The 13,098-nt window shown below is 41.0% G+C and overlaps 1 protein-coding gene across 2 annotated transcripts in view; it reads right to left on the bottom strand.

Annotated features, from left to right (window-relative positions):
- The window catches only part of RPTOR (regulatory associated protein of MTOR complex 1), a gene marked incomplete at its 5' end in the record, with an annotated part of 340,079 nt that overhangs the window by 237,075 nt on the left and 89,906 nt on the right, over window positions 1–13,098 (bottom strand). For both annotated transcript variants that reach the window (XM_079725126.1, XM_079725125.1), the window contains one exon: window positions 4,212–4,294. In XM_079725126.1, the coding sequence (XP_079581252.1) occupies window positions 4,212–4,294 (83 nt within the window). The remainder of the gene's footprint in view (window positions 1–4,211; window positions 4,295–13,098) is intronic.

The raw sequence follows: 13,098 nt of genomic DNA on the forward strand, positions 1-13,098 counted from the left end.
AGGGCGCATCACAGCAAGGTGCCAAAGGGCACTTTCCGTCCCTTTTCGTGGACATGCACACCGGACAAAATGGACTCAGTCAGGGTCACTTCAGACACCTGCCGGCAGTCGAAGTCTTGCCAAATGTCTTCACCTACCTTAGGAAGTTATCGATATTCCCATTACATTTGTTTTCAAGCCACCCAGGAGAACCGCATTTCAGCCCAAGGAAAGGTGCTGTGGCTTCGCTGGTGGCTTGGAAACTCTTTGGGGAAACAACAATTGAGAGACAAGACCCTTTGTTTGCCATCTTCCACCAGCCCCAGCCCTTAAATCACACCTTGTACTAAACTGCCAGAACCCCCAATTTGTTAGTAAGTCTTAAAAAGATAAATTCTTCACTGTAGACGCTCAGCTTTATAATCTCCTGCTCCCATTTCCCAATAAAACTTTCAGTTGAGACTTATGTTGAACTGAGTGAGGTTTATTTAACTGCAGGATTTTCAGCTGAAACAACAGTTGGCATTTTTCCTTCAGTCTCCCGCAGAGACACAAATTTATGTACCTACAACGTAATAAGGCAAAGTCTTAAATTTAATCAGAAGAAATATTTCACCCATGGCAAACTGATAAATTATTTAGAAAAGGGCTCAATCGGCCTGTCAAGGAAACCTGGGCCAGATAGTCTGGCAGCTTCAGAAAAAAACATCATCGACGTGGTTTCTCTAAACTCCTTCTTGACCCCAAATCACTTTTATCAAAATGTTTAATCTCGAATAGTTAAAGCTAGAAAAGTAAAGAGGAAAAAACAGAAGGATTTTAACACCAGGAAGGATATTAGCTCATCAAGGTATCACTCTTATGATGCTGACAGGTTTTCAGTGGTTGATTTTCTGCACTCCCTGGACGAGATGGAAGTCACAGGATTCCCCAGCCTGCTCTCATCCATGGAAACATGGAGGCATGCAAAGATTTCTGCAAACTCTAATGAAAATGACCTTATTTCCAGTGGCCCAACCTTTGTGAGTCTTGCAGTACAGGACACAGAGAGAGAAAACCAGATCTATGGGTATCTACATCAAAGGTCTAGAAATTTAATAACGTTCCCATTGTTTTATTGCAGATGCAACCAACCTCTCTTTATTACTGCAGAAAACTCGAGAGCCCTGTAGAGTGCAATAAAGTGGTGTGTGTTTTGCTCTGCAATGTTTCAAAGGACCCTGATTTATAGTTAGGAACCAGGCGCCCACGCACAAACATCTGAGCTTGGTGACTGCCTCACGTTTTGTGCAAACTCTATGAGGAAACATGAGGCTGCCACACTCTGAAAACCACACCATCGGATGCCAGGCCTCCCTCCCTCTCCCGTAACCCACGTGAAGGTGTGCAGAACAGAGAAGTGTGCACTTGCAGGATACGTGCCATTATTGCCCAGTGAATACTGCATAGCCCCACGACTGATACCAGCGAGCCAGTCAGGTATCCCGCTGCACTGTTACCTTAGGCTTGTCTCTGAAATACACAAGTCCCACTAAGAGTCTGTAGCAGCAACATTTTAAACATTTTTATAGTACTTAAAAATGAATGTAATGGTCTTGGCATTCAAAAAAGAAAATATTAAGTATTCATTGTTGTGTCTGCTTCCTGAATGCAGGCAAAAGATCTCATCCTGTCTGCAGAAACTGCTTCTTTCTAGGCTATAGCTGATACTTTATTCCAATTCTACTTTATAAACCAACCCAGATGGAATCCCACCCCACACTGGTACACTGGCACCTTTTCCTAGGCATCCAATAATCTGTAAATATTCTCCCTCATCAGCCCTTTGAACTATCTCTCCTTCAGAAAATTACATTACAGATCTGTTCTTGAAATCCCACTAACTTTAACAAATTTTCTCAGACTAACAACCGTCTACCCAGAGGACTATACCCCTTTGTACTGCTACTGGTCACCCAAGGTTAGCCCTCCCACTATCCTGGGAAGGTAATTTCTCTGTCCTATATGTGATTCTACACTGTCATTTTTGGATCTGCAATCATTTCTCTCTATATAATGTTACCTGCCTTACATGCTAATGCCTCTTCCTGATAGCATGGAAGAGATCTGCTCATAGACAGAAATTTAGATTAAAAATAATAATAATCCTACTGTAGAAGATTCCATTTATTGTCAGCTAGCATGAACTTACTGATACCTACCAAGCTAAACTAATAATAAAGCTAGCAGTAAATCAACTCTTAGCGTACACACACACGCGCGCAAAAATTACACATCACACCAAATGGAATAAACATATAATGTCTTGATATACTAAACATGCATTCTAAATGACTATATCTTCTATATAATAATTCTTTAAAAGGAAGAAAGTAATGAAAACAGCAGAGACCCTTCCTATGAAGAATACAATCACTAGATCTGGTCATGTTCTTTTTTAAACAAATGTGTCTAGCAAAGAGCAAAAGCATGAAGTCAAACACAGAGGATGGTCAGAAGTAGCTAAGTCAGAAAGGCATTCTTTTAAATTTTAGTAGTGCTGGTTCTCAACCTTCCATCTGCCAGTGACATCATGTCTTCCGATATTACCTGTGCACGTTGTCCCACGTGGACTATAAGGTCTGTCTACGCCTCTCACTCACCCCTAAGTGCCTGTCTAGCCTGGTGTACCTTCAAAGTCCTCAAGGAAACTATTTTCTACTGATAACACAGGGCATCTCAACTATTTTTAAAAGAAACACACCATCTAAATATCTTTCTGGTCCTCATCCAAGCCCCAAACACACTGTACTCTCAAGAAAAATGCTACTGAATTTTTATATAAACCACCAAGAGGTAACAAATTCGAGGGAGGAAAAAGCAAAGCCTTTAGACATAGATGAAAATCTCCACTAAGAAACTGCCTTCTAAAGAACAAGAGTCCAAGGACTTCCCTGGTGGTCCAGTGGTTAAGATTCCACGCTTCCACTGTAGGGGGCTCAGGTTCAACCCCCAGTCAGAGAACTAAGATCCCACATGCCATGCAGAAGGAAGGAAGGGAGGAAGGGAGGAAGGGAGGGAGGTAGGAAGGTAGGAAGGAAGGAAGGAAGGAAGGAAGGAAGGAAGGAAAGAAAGGGGAGGAGAGGGGAAGGGAGGGGAGGGGAGGGAGGAAGGAAGGACAAGAGTCCATTACTGACTTGAAAAGTTAGAAATGCAAAGCACAAGGACACACCAGCGGCACAGAGATGTTTTGTGACATTAGTCACCTGGCACCATGAGCAACAGTAAAAATTACCAAGGGCACCATCACGGGCAGGAACAAATTTATTCCTGGCCATTCTCTTCTCTTGGAATGTAAATAATCCATGAAGAATTCCTAAATCCAGATCATGTGGATAAATAATCCACGAACGAAAATCCCAGGCAGGCAAGTGTTTGCTCGTTCTCCAAGACATTCCCATTAGGCTTACGCCCGAAAAGGAGAAGCAAAGACCCATGGGAGGCACGCCGGCAAGGCCACCTGCTCACCACCCTCTCCTTGTCACGTCCTGTAGATAATTCCAGAACCAGCATCACACAAAGCTGTATGGAAAGGCACCTCCATAAACACCCCAGATTTCTAATTTTCTATTAGAATTATTAAATCCTCAAACTAGTTAATGAGAAAGACTAAATAAAATAGGTCTTTGGGCGGTTTACAAATAACTTGAGATCTAAAGGCAATCTGACAGAGTTGTTATATTCTATACCACTTTTCTTTTTTAAAAATGGTAAGATATAGGCAACAAAAGACACAGTAACTGGTAACTGACTCCCTAAAAAGAACCTTACCTTTTGAATCAAAGGCAAAGCATATAACAGGTGTCACCTTTTGAATGTTGACTGCTTTTTTCCTCAACTATTTGAAAATTGAAGATGGGAGAAATAGCTCTAACTAGTTGAGGTTGCAGAAAATGACTGAAAATACATTTCCTGTGTAAAATAAAAACCGTGATTTAAGAGTAACATGAAAAATACTTTTTCTTTTCTAAATATTTCAGGGGAAAGCATAGGCAAAATAAATAACAGACCATCCAATTAATGGCTCACACTAGGGCATGTGCTTCATTATGAATCCATGGAGCACATCAACAGACAGAAAGGGGTTGCAAGCCTTCCACGGGGAGTGTCCAATCACTGGATTATGTGAGGTGAGGATCTGGATTCAAAGATTGTTTAAAACCAAGAAAAAGGAAAGCAAATAAAGAGCTTACCCTTGGCTGCCAGTTCTCGTACTGCTTCTGTAAATTCGCACCAATGGTTTCCAGGGCTTTCTGAGGACCCATTGACAGAGGATCTAGGAAAGCAATGAGAAGGAGAAAGTTCTTTATTTGTGTATTTCCTTCTTGCTAAACCTCTCTTTCAGAGTTTCCTCTCACACAAGTCACTTCAAAGTCACCTCTGACTAAAGACAACACAACAGGGCTTGAGGTTTACCTGTGTTTAGCTAGACTTATGGAACCGCTAAGGCACCCGAATAGACTGAAAAGCCACAACTCTTCACCTTTCTAGAGAAAATTGTTTTTACTAACATCACTGGCCCCGTGATTGTTTCCTTTCATCCACCTTTGTTATTTCAGCACCTATGGTTCTCTTGCCCTCTTACTGCTTTATCTTATGCTCCTATTCAGGCTCAGGCTGTGATTCTGTGGAAACAGAGACCCTGTGGACAAGGGGTCCTGTACACCCATTCATTCCAGGTTTACCTATTCACTTCAGGAGGAGCTTCTAGAGCAAATAACTCTAGACCAGCAAGTCCTGAAATTTATTTGGTCTTGAGTCCTTTTCACACTCTAAAATCGTGGAGTATCCCAAAGAACTTTTGTTTATGTGGTTGTACCTATCGGCATTTACTATATTCAAAATTTAGATGAGAAATTTTAAAAATATATCTTTATTCATTGAAAAGTAATAACACTCTGTATGAGTCTCTAGATCCATCCACGTCTCTACAAATGACCCAATTTCATTCCTTTTTATGGCTGAGTAATATTCCACTGTACATAGGTACCACATCTTCTTTATCCATTCATCTGTCGATGGGCATTTAGGTTGCTTCCATGACCTGGCTGTTGTAAACAGTGCTGCAATGAACATTGGGGTGCATGTGTCTTTTTGAATGATGGTTTTCTCGGGGTATATGCCCAGTAGTGGGATTGCTGGGTTATATGGTAATTCTATTTTTAGTTTTTTAAGGAACATCCATACTGTTCTCCATAGTGGCTATATCAATTTACATTCCCACCAACGGTTCAAGAGGATTCCCTCTTCTCCACACCCTCCCCAGCATTTGTTGTTTGTAGATTTTCTGATGATGCCCATTCTAACTGGTGTGAGGTGATACCTCACTGTAGTTTTGATTTGCATTTCTCTAATAATTAGGGATGTTGAGCAGCTTTTCATGTGCTTCTTGGCCATTGTATGTCTTCTTTGGAGAAATGTCTATTTAGGTCTTATGCCCATTTTTTGATTGGGTTGTTTGCTTTTTAAATATTGAGCTGCATGAGCTGTTTATATATCTTGGAGATTAATCCTTTGTCCGTTGATTCGTTTGCAAATATTTTCTCCCATTCTGAGGGTTGATTTTTGTCTTGCTTATAGTTTCCTTTGCTTTGCAAAAGCTTTTAAGTTTCATTAGGTCCCATTTGTTTATTTTTGTTTTTATTTCCATTACTCTAGGAGGTGGATCAAAAAAGATCTTGCTGTAATTTATGTCAAAGAGTATTCTTCCTATGTTTTCCTCTAAGAGTTTTATAGTGTCTGGTCTTACATTTAGGTCTTTAATCCATTTTGAGTTTATTTTTGTGTATGGTGTTAGGGAGTATTCTAATTTCATTCTTTTACATGTAGCTGTCCAGTGTTCCCAGCACCACTTATTGAAGAGACTGTCTTTTCTCCATTGTATATCCTTGCCTCCTTTGTCATAGATTAGTTGACCACAGGTGCATGGGTTTATCTCTGGGCTTTCTATCTTGTTCCATTGATCTATGTTTCTGTTTTTGTGCCAGTACCATACTGTCTTGATTACTGTAGCTTTGTAGTATAGTCTGAACTCAGGAGTCTGATTCCTCCAGCTCCACATTTTTCCCTCAAGACTGCTTTGGTTATTCAGGGTCCTTTGTGTCTCCATATAAATTTTAAGATTTTTTGCTCTAGTTCTGTAAAAAATGCCACGGGTAATTTGACAGGGATTGATTGCATTGAATCTGTAGATTGTTTTGGGTAGTATAGTCATTTTCACAATATTGATTCTTCCAATCCAAGAACATCGTATATCCATCTGTTTGTGTCATCTTTTATTTCTTTCATCAGTGTCTTATAGTTTTCTGAGTACAGGTCTTTTACCTCCTTAGGCTTATTCCTAGGCATCTTATTCTTTTTGTTGCAGTGGTGAATGGGATTGTTTCCTTAATTTCTCTTTCGGATTTTTCATCACTAGTGTACAGGAATGCAAGAGATTTCTGTGCATTAATTTTGTATCCTGCAACTTTACCAAATTCATTGATTATCTCCAGGAGTTTTCTGGTGGCATCTTTAGGATTCTCTATGTATAGTATCATGTCATCTGCAAACAGTGACAGTTTTACTTCTTCTTTTTCAATTTGTATTCCTTTTATTTCTTTTTCTTCTCTGATTGCTGTGGCTAGGACTTACAAAACTATGTTGAATAATAGTGGCGAGAGTGGACATCCTTGTCTCGTTCCTGATCTTAGAGGAAATGCTTTCAGTTTTTCACCATTGAGAATGATGTTTGCTGTGGGTTTGTCGCATATGGCCTTTATGATGTTGAGGTAGGTTCCCTCTATGCCCACTATCTGGAGAGTTTTTATCATAAATCGGTGTTGAATTTTGTCAAAAGCTTTTTCTGCATCTATTGAGATGATCATATGGTTTTGCGTCTTCAATTTGTTAATATGGTGTATCATGTTGACTGATTTGCGTATATTGAAGAATCCTGCATCCCTGGAATAAATCCCACTTGATCATGGTGAATGATCCTTTTAACGTGTTGTTGATTCTGTTTCCCAGTATTTTGCTGAGGATTTTTGCATCTATATTCATCAGTGATATTGGTCTGTAACTTTCTTTCTTTGTAGTATCTTTGTCTGGTTTTGGTATCAGGGTGATGGTGGCCTCGTAGAATGAGTTTGGGAGTGTTCTTTCCTCTGCAATTTTTTGGAAGAGTTTGAGAAGGATGGGTGTTAGCTCTTCTCTAAACGTTTGATAGAATTCATCTGTGAAGCCACCTGGTCCTGGACTTTTGTTTGTTGTAAGGTTTTTTTAATCACAGTTTCAATTTCATTACTTGTGATGGGTCTGTTTATATTTTCTATTTCTTCCTGGTTCAGTCTTGGAAGGTTATACCTTTCTAAGAATTTGTCCATTTCTTCCAGGTTGTCCATTTTATTGGTGTAGAGTTGCTTGTAGTAGTCTCTTATGATGCCTTGTATTTCTGTGGGGTCCACTGTAACTTCTCCTTTTTCATTTCTAATTTTATTGATTTGAGTCCTCTCCCTCTTTTTCTTGATGAGTCTGGCTAAAGGTTTATCTATTTTGTTTATCTTCTCAAAGAACCAGCTTTTAGTTTTATTGATCTTTGCTATTGTTTTCTTTGTTTCTATTTCATTTATTTCTGCTCTGATCTTTATGATTTCTTTCCTTCTGCTAACTTTGGGTTTTGCTTGTTCTTCTTTCTCTAGTGCCTTTAGGTGTAAGGTTACATTGTTTATTTGAGATTTTTCTTGTTTCTTGAGGTAGGGTCGTATTGCTATAAACTTCTCTCTTAGAAGTGCTTTTGCTGCATCCCATGGGTTTTGGATCGTTGTGTTTTCGTTGTAATTTGTCTCTAGGCATTTTTTTGATTTCCTCTTTGATTTCTTCAGTGACCTCTTGGTTATTTAGTAATATATTGTTTAGCTTCCATGTGTTTGTGTTTTTTAATGTTTTTTTCCCTGTAATTGCTTTCTAATCTCATAGCACTGTGGTCAGAGAAGATGCTTGATATGATTTCAATTTTCTTAAATTTACTGAGGATTGATTTGTGACCCAAGATGTGATCTATCCTGGAGAATGTTCCGTGCGCACTTGAGAAGAAAGTGTAATATAGGACATTATAGGATGGAATGTCCTATAAATATGAATTAAATCTATCTGCTCTATTGTGTCATTTAAAGCTTGTGTTTCCTTATTAATTTTCTGTCTGGATGATCTGTCCATTGGTGTAAGTGAGGTGTTAAAGTCGCCCACTCTTATTGTGTTACTGTCGATTTCCACTTTTATAGCTGTTAGCAGTTGCCTTATGTACTGAGGTGCTCCTACGTTGCGTGCATATATATTTATAATTGTTATATCTTCTTCTTGGATTGATCCCTTAATCATTATGTAGTGTCCTTCCTTGTCCCTTGGAACATTGTTCATTTTAAATTCTATTTTACCTGATATGAGTATTGCTACTCCAGCTTTCTTCTGATTTCCATTTGCATGGAATATCTTTTTCCATCTGCTCACTTTCAGTCTGTATGTGTCCCTAGGTCTGAAGTGGGTCTCTTGTAGACAGTATATATATGGGTCTTGTTTTGGTGTCCATTCAGCGAGCCTGTGTCTTTTGGTTGAAGCATTTAATCCATTCACGTTTAAGGTAATTATCGATATGTATGTTCCTATTACCATTTTCTTAATTGTTACTGGTTTGTTTTTGTAGGTCCTTTTCTTCTCTTGTGTTTCCCACTTAGAGAAGTTCCTTTAGCATTTGTTGTAGAGCTGGTTTGGTGGTGCTGAATTCTCTTAGCTTTTGCTTGTGTGTAAAACTTTTGATTTCTCTGTCGAATATGAATAAGATCCTTGCTGGGTAGAGTAATCTTGGTTGTAGGTTCTTCCCTTTCATCACTTTAAATATATCGTGCCACTCTCTTCTGGCTTGTAGAGTTTCTGCGGAGAAACCAGCTGTTAACCTTATGGGAGTTCCCTTGTTATGCTGTCGTTTCTCCCTTGTTGCTTTCAATAATTTTTCTTTGTCTTTAATTTTTGTCAGCTTCACTACTATGTGTCTCGGTGTGTTTCTCCTTGGGTTTATCCTGCCTGGGACTCTCTGTGCTTCCTGGACTTGGGTGGCTATTTCATTTCCCATGTTAGGGAACTTTTCGACTATAATCTCTTCAAATATTTTCTTGGGTCCTTTCTCTCTCTCTTCTCCTTCTGGGACCCCTATAATGTGAATGTTGGTGCATTTAATGTTGTCCCAGAGGTCTCTTAGGCTGTCTTCATTTCTTTGCATTCTTCTTTCTTTATCCTGTTCCACGGCAATGAATTCCACCATTCTGTCTTCCGGGTCACTTATCCATTCTTCTGCCTCAGTTATTCTGCTACTGATTCCTTCTAGTATATTTTTCATTTCAGCTATTGTATTGTTCATCTCTGTTTGTTTGTTCTTTAATTCTTCTAGGTGTTTGTTCTTTAATCCTTCTAGGTCTTTGTTAAACATTTCTTGCATATTCTCCATCTTTGCCTCCATTCTTTTTCCGAGGTCCTGGATCATCTTCACTATCATTATTATGAATTCTTTTTCTGGAAGGTTGCCTATCTCCACTTCATTTAGTTGTTTTTCTGGGGTTTTATCTTGTTCCTTCATCTGGTACAAAGTCCTCTGCCTTTTCATTTTGTCTATCTTTCTGTGAATGTGGTTTTCCTTCCACAGGTTGCAGAATTGTAGCTCTTTTTGCTCCTGCTGTCTGCCCTCTGGTGGATGAGGCTATCTAAGAGGCTTGTGCAAGCTTCCTGATGAGAGGGACTGGTGGTGGGTAGAGCTGGCTGTTGCTCTGGTGGGCAGAGCTCAGTAAAACTTTAATCCACTTGTCTGCTGATGGGTGGGGCTGAGTTCCCTTCCTGTTGGTTGTTTGGCCTGAGGCGACCCAGCACTGGAGCCTACCGGGCTCTTTGGTGGGGCTAATGGCGGACTCTGGGAGGGCTCATGCAAAGGAGTACTTCCCAGAACTTCTGCTGCCAGTGTCCCACGGTGAGCCACAGCCACCCCCTGCCTCTGCAGGAGACCCTCCAACACTAGCAGGTAGGTCTGGTTCAGTCTCCTATGGGGTCACTGCTCCTTCCCCTGGGTCCCAATGCACACACTACTTTGTGTGTGCCCTCCAAGAGTGGAGTCTCTGTTTCCCCCAGTCCTGTCAAAGTCCTGCAATCAAATCCTGCTAGCCTTCAAAGTCTGATTCTCTAGGAATTTCTCCTCCCGTTGCCGGACCCCCAGGTTGGGAAGCCTGACGTGGGGCTCAGAACCTTCACTCCAGTGGGTGGGTTTCTGTGGTATAAGTGTTCTCCAGTTTATGAGTCAACCACCCAGCAGTTATGGGATTTGATTTTATTGTGATTGCACCCCTCCTACCGTCTCATTGTGGCTTCCCCTTTGTCTTTGGATGTGGGATATATTTTTTGGTGAGTTCCAGCGTCTTCCTGTCGATGACTGTTCAGCAGTTAGTTGTGATTCCGGTGCTCTCGCAAGAGGGAGTGAGAGGCCAATAACATCTTAACATTATTACAAAATAGTCCCAACCCCGTGGATCCTTGAAGGGGTCTCAGGAACCCCCAGTGGTCCACAGACCACACTTTAACAGCTGTAGGAAACTGTTTTCAACAGTCTCTAATTTCAATCAGAAAGCATTTTTTTCAAAGGAAGAGGTTAGACTACTGGATAGGTAGAATACTTAAGTCTTTTATCTAATTCTCCTCCAAACTGTGACTAATTCTTCCACTCTATGTTCTGGATTCCAGATCGTTCCACTTTTTCAGACACTAAACTCCATGCTCTAGGATATCCAGCCTCTCTCTTTTAACCAGAGCATTCCCATGGGCTTCTTTGAACTCAAAGTTATACATATATATTTAACTTAAGGCAGATAGCATCACAAGGCTTTCAAAAAAACAGCAGCAGTCCTGCCCCTCCATCCACATCCCAAGCCTCACTTCTCAGAGGACAGAACTGTCCTCTCTTCGGCCACCATCCCACTCCCCCATTCCCTACTCTCCCAACATAACCACATCACATTTTTATTAAATTAATATTCAGTGTTTTACACTAGTAATGCCTATGGAAATATTATTCAATGCTGAGCCAAGTAGTGTATGAAAATGACATCTTTCTTGAATTGTTTTTCAGTCTCCTTGTTTTCCATGTATTAATACTAACTCTGCCCCAACTCTCCCGAAGTATCCCTCTCAAATACTATCTTCCACAAAGTATATCAGCTAATCTCTCCTCCCCTCCTGGCCACCGCTGAACAATCCCGCCCTGGTAGAGAATTCGAGATTCCTCTTTGTAGAAATGGAATGACTCCCAAGAAAAGAGCCTAAAGGGACTAGGGGGACAATAACAAAAGGTCTAATGTTAGTGTCATCAGAGTCTCAGAAAGAGAAAAGTAAGTGCAGAGCTCAAAAAGTAGTTGAATCATGAAGAACATAGGGGTAAGACAGGAATAAAGACACAGACCTACTAGAGAATGGACTTGAGGATATGGGGAGGGGGAAGGGTAAGCTGTGACAAAGTGAAAGAGCGGCATGGACATATATACACTACCAAACGTAAGGTAGATAGCTAGTGGGAAGCAGCCGCATAGCACAGGGAGATCAGCTCGGTGCTTTGTGACCGCCTGGAGGGGTGGGATAGGGAGGGCGGGAGGGAGACGCAAAAGGGAGGGGATATGGGAACATATGTATATGTATAACTGATTAAATTTGTTATAAAGCAAAAAAAATAATAATAAATAAAAAAATAAAAAGTAGTTGAAGATATAATTCCTGTTAACTTCCCCAATTTGGTAAGAGATGTAAACTAATAGATTCCAGAAGCTCAGTGAACCACAAACAGGATTAACCCAAGGAAACCACATCCTGACACATCATAATCCAATTGTTAAAAAACAAAAGACAGGGGCTTCCCTGGTGGCGCACTGGTTGAGAGTCCGCCTGCCGATGCAGGGTACACGGGTTTGTGCCCCGGTCCGGGATGATCCCACATGCCGCGAAGCGGCTGGACCCGTGAGCCCTGGCTGCTGAGCCTGCGCGTCCGGAGCCTGTGCTCCGCAGCGGGAGAGGCCACAACAGTGAGGCCCGCGTACCGAAAAAAAAAAAAAAAAAAAGAAGACAGGGAATTCCCTGGCAGTCCAGTAGTTAGGACTCTCACTGCCGGGGTCTGGGTTCGATCCCTGGTCAGGGAACTAAGATCCCACAAGCCGCACGGCACCACCAAAAAAAAAAAAAAAAAAAGAAAGAAAGACAAAGAAAAATCAGATCACAAACACAGAATCAGGAATGGGAAAAGCTCTGGATTTCCCAACAGCATTATAAGCTGGACAAAATAGAGCAATGCCTTCACATCCTCTGTGAAAATAATTTCAACCTGATATTCAACTCTGAGGGTAAAATACAGGTCTTTTCAGACATGTAAACACAAAACCTGTATCTCATGTTCCTCTTCTTGGGAAACAGGCCACAAAAAAAGGCAACAAAGGATCCAGGAAATGAGACAGAGAGACAGTGAGAAACAGACAGAGAGAAACAGAAAAAGAAAAACCACAAGACACCCATGTACCAGATCCAGAGACCAAGGAGGCCAACAGGAGCTAGAGGAGTGTTTTTTTAAAAAGTAACAGATTATCTGAGCACTGGAAAAAATATTGATAGCATTTGACAGATGTACTGGAATATATGTAAAAAATAAAATAAACTCATAAGTTCACAGAAAATTTAGCAAATTTGTAACTACAGGGGAAAAGGTTATATATACATGTATAGACAAGAAAGGACTCAATCAGAGTAGCCCCTCTGGGAAGGGTGGGAGCAGGACAGAGCTCTTTCTTTTTTTTTTTTTTTTTTGTGGTACGCGGGCCTCTCACTGTTGTGGACTCTCCCGTTGCAGAGCACAGGCTCCGGACGCTCAGGCTCAGCGGCCATGGCTCACGGGCGCAGCCGCTCTGCTGCATGTGGGATCTTCCCGGACCGGGGCACGAACCCCTGTCCCCTGCATCGGCAGGCGGACTCTCAGCCACTGCGCCACCAGGGAAGCCCCGGAGCTCTTTCTTAATCTACCTTTTAGTACTA

Source organism: Hyperoodon ampullatus (assembly GCF_949752795.1).
Source record: "Hyperoodon ampullatus genome assembly, chromosome: 19".
NCBI classification, from domain to species: domain Eukaryota; kingdom Metazoa; phylum Chordata; class Mammalia; order Artiodactyla; family Ziphiidae; genus Hyperoodon; species Hyperoodon ampullatus.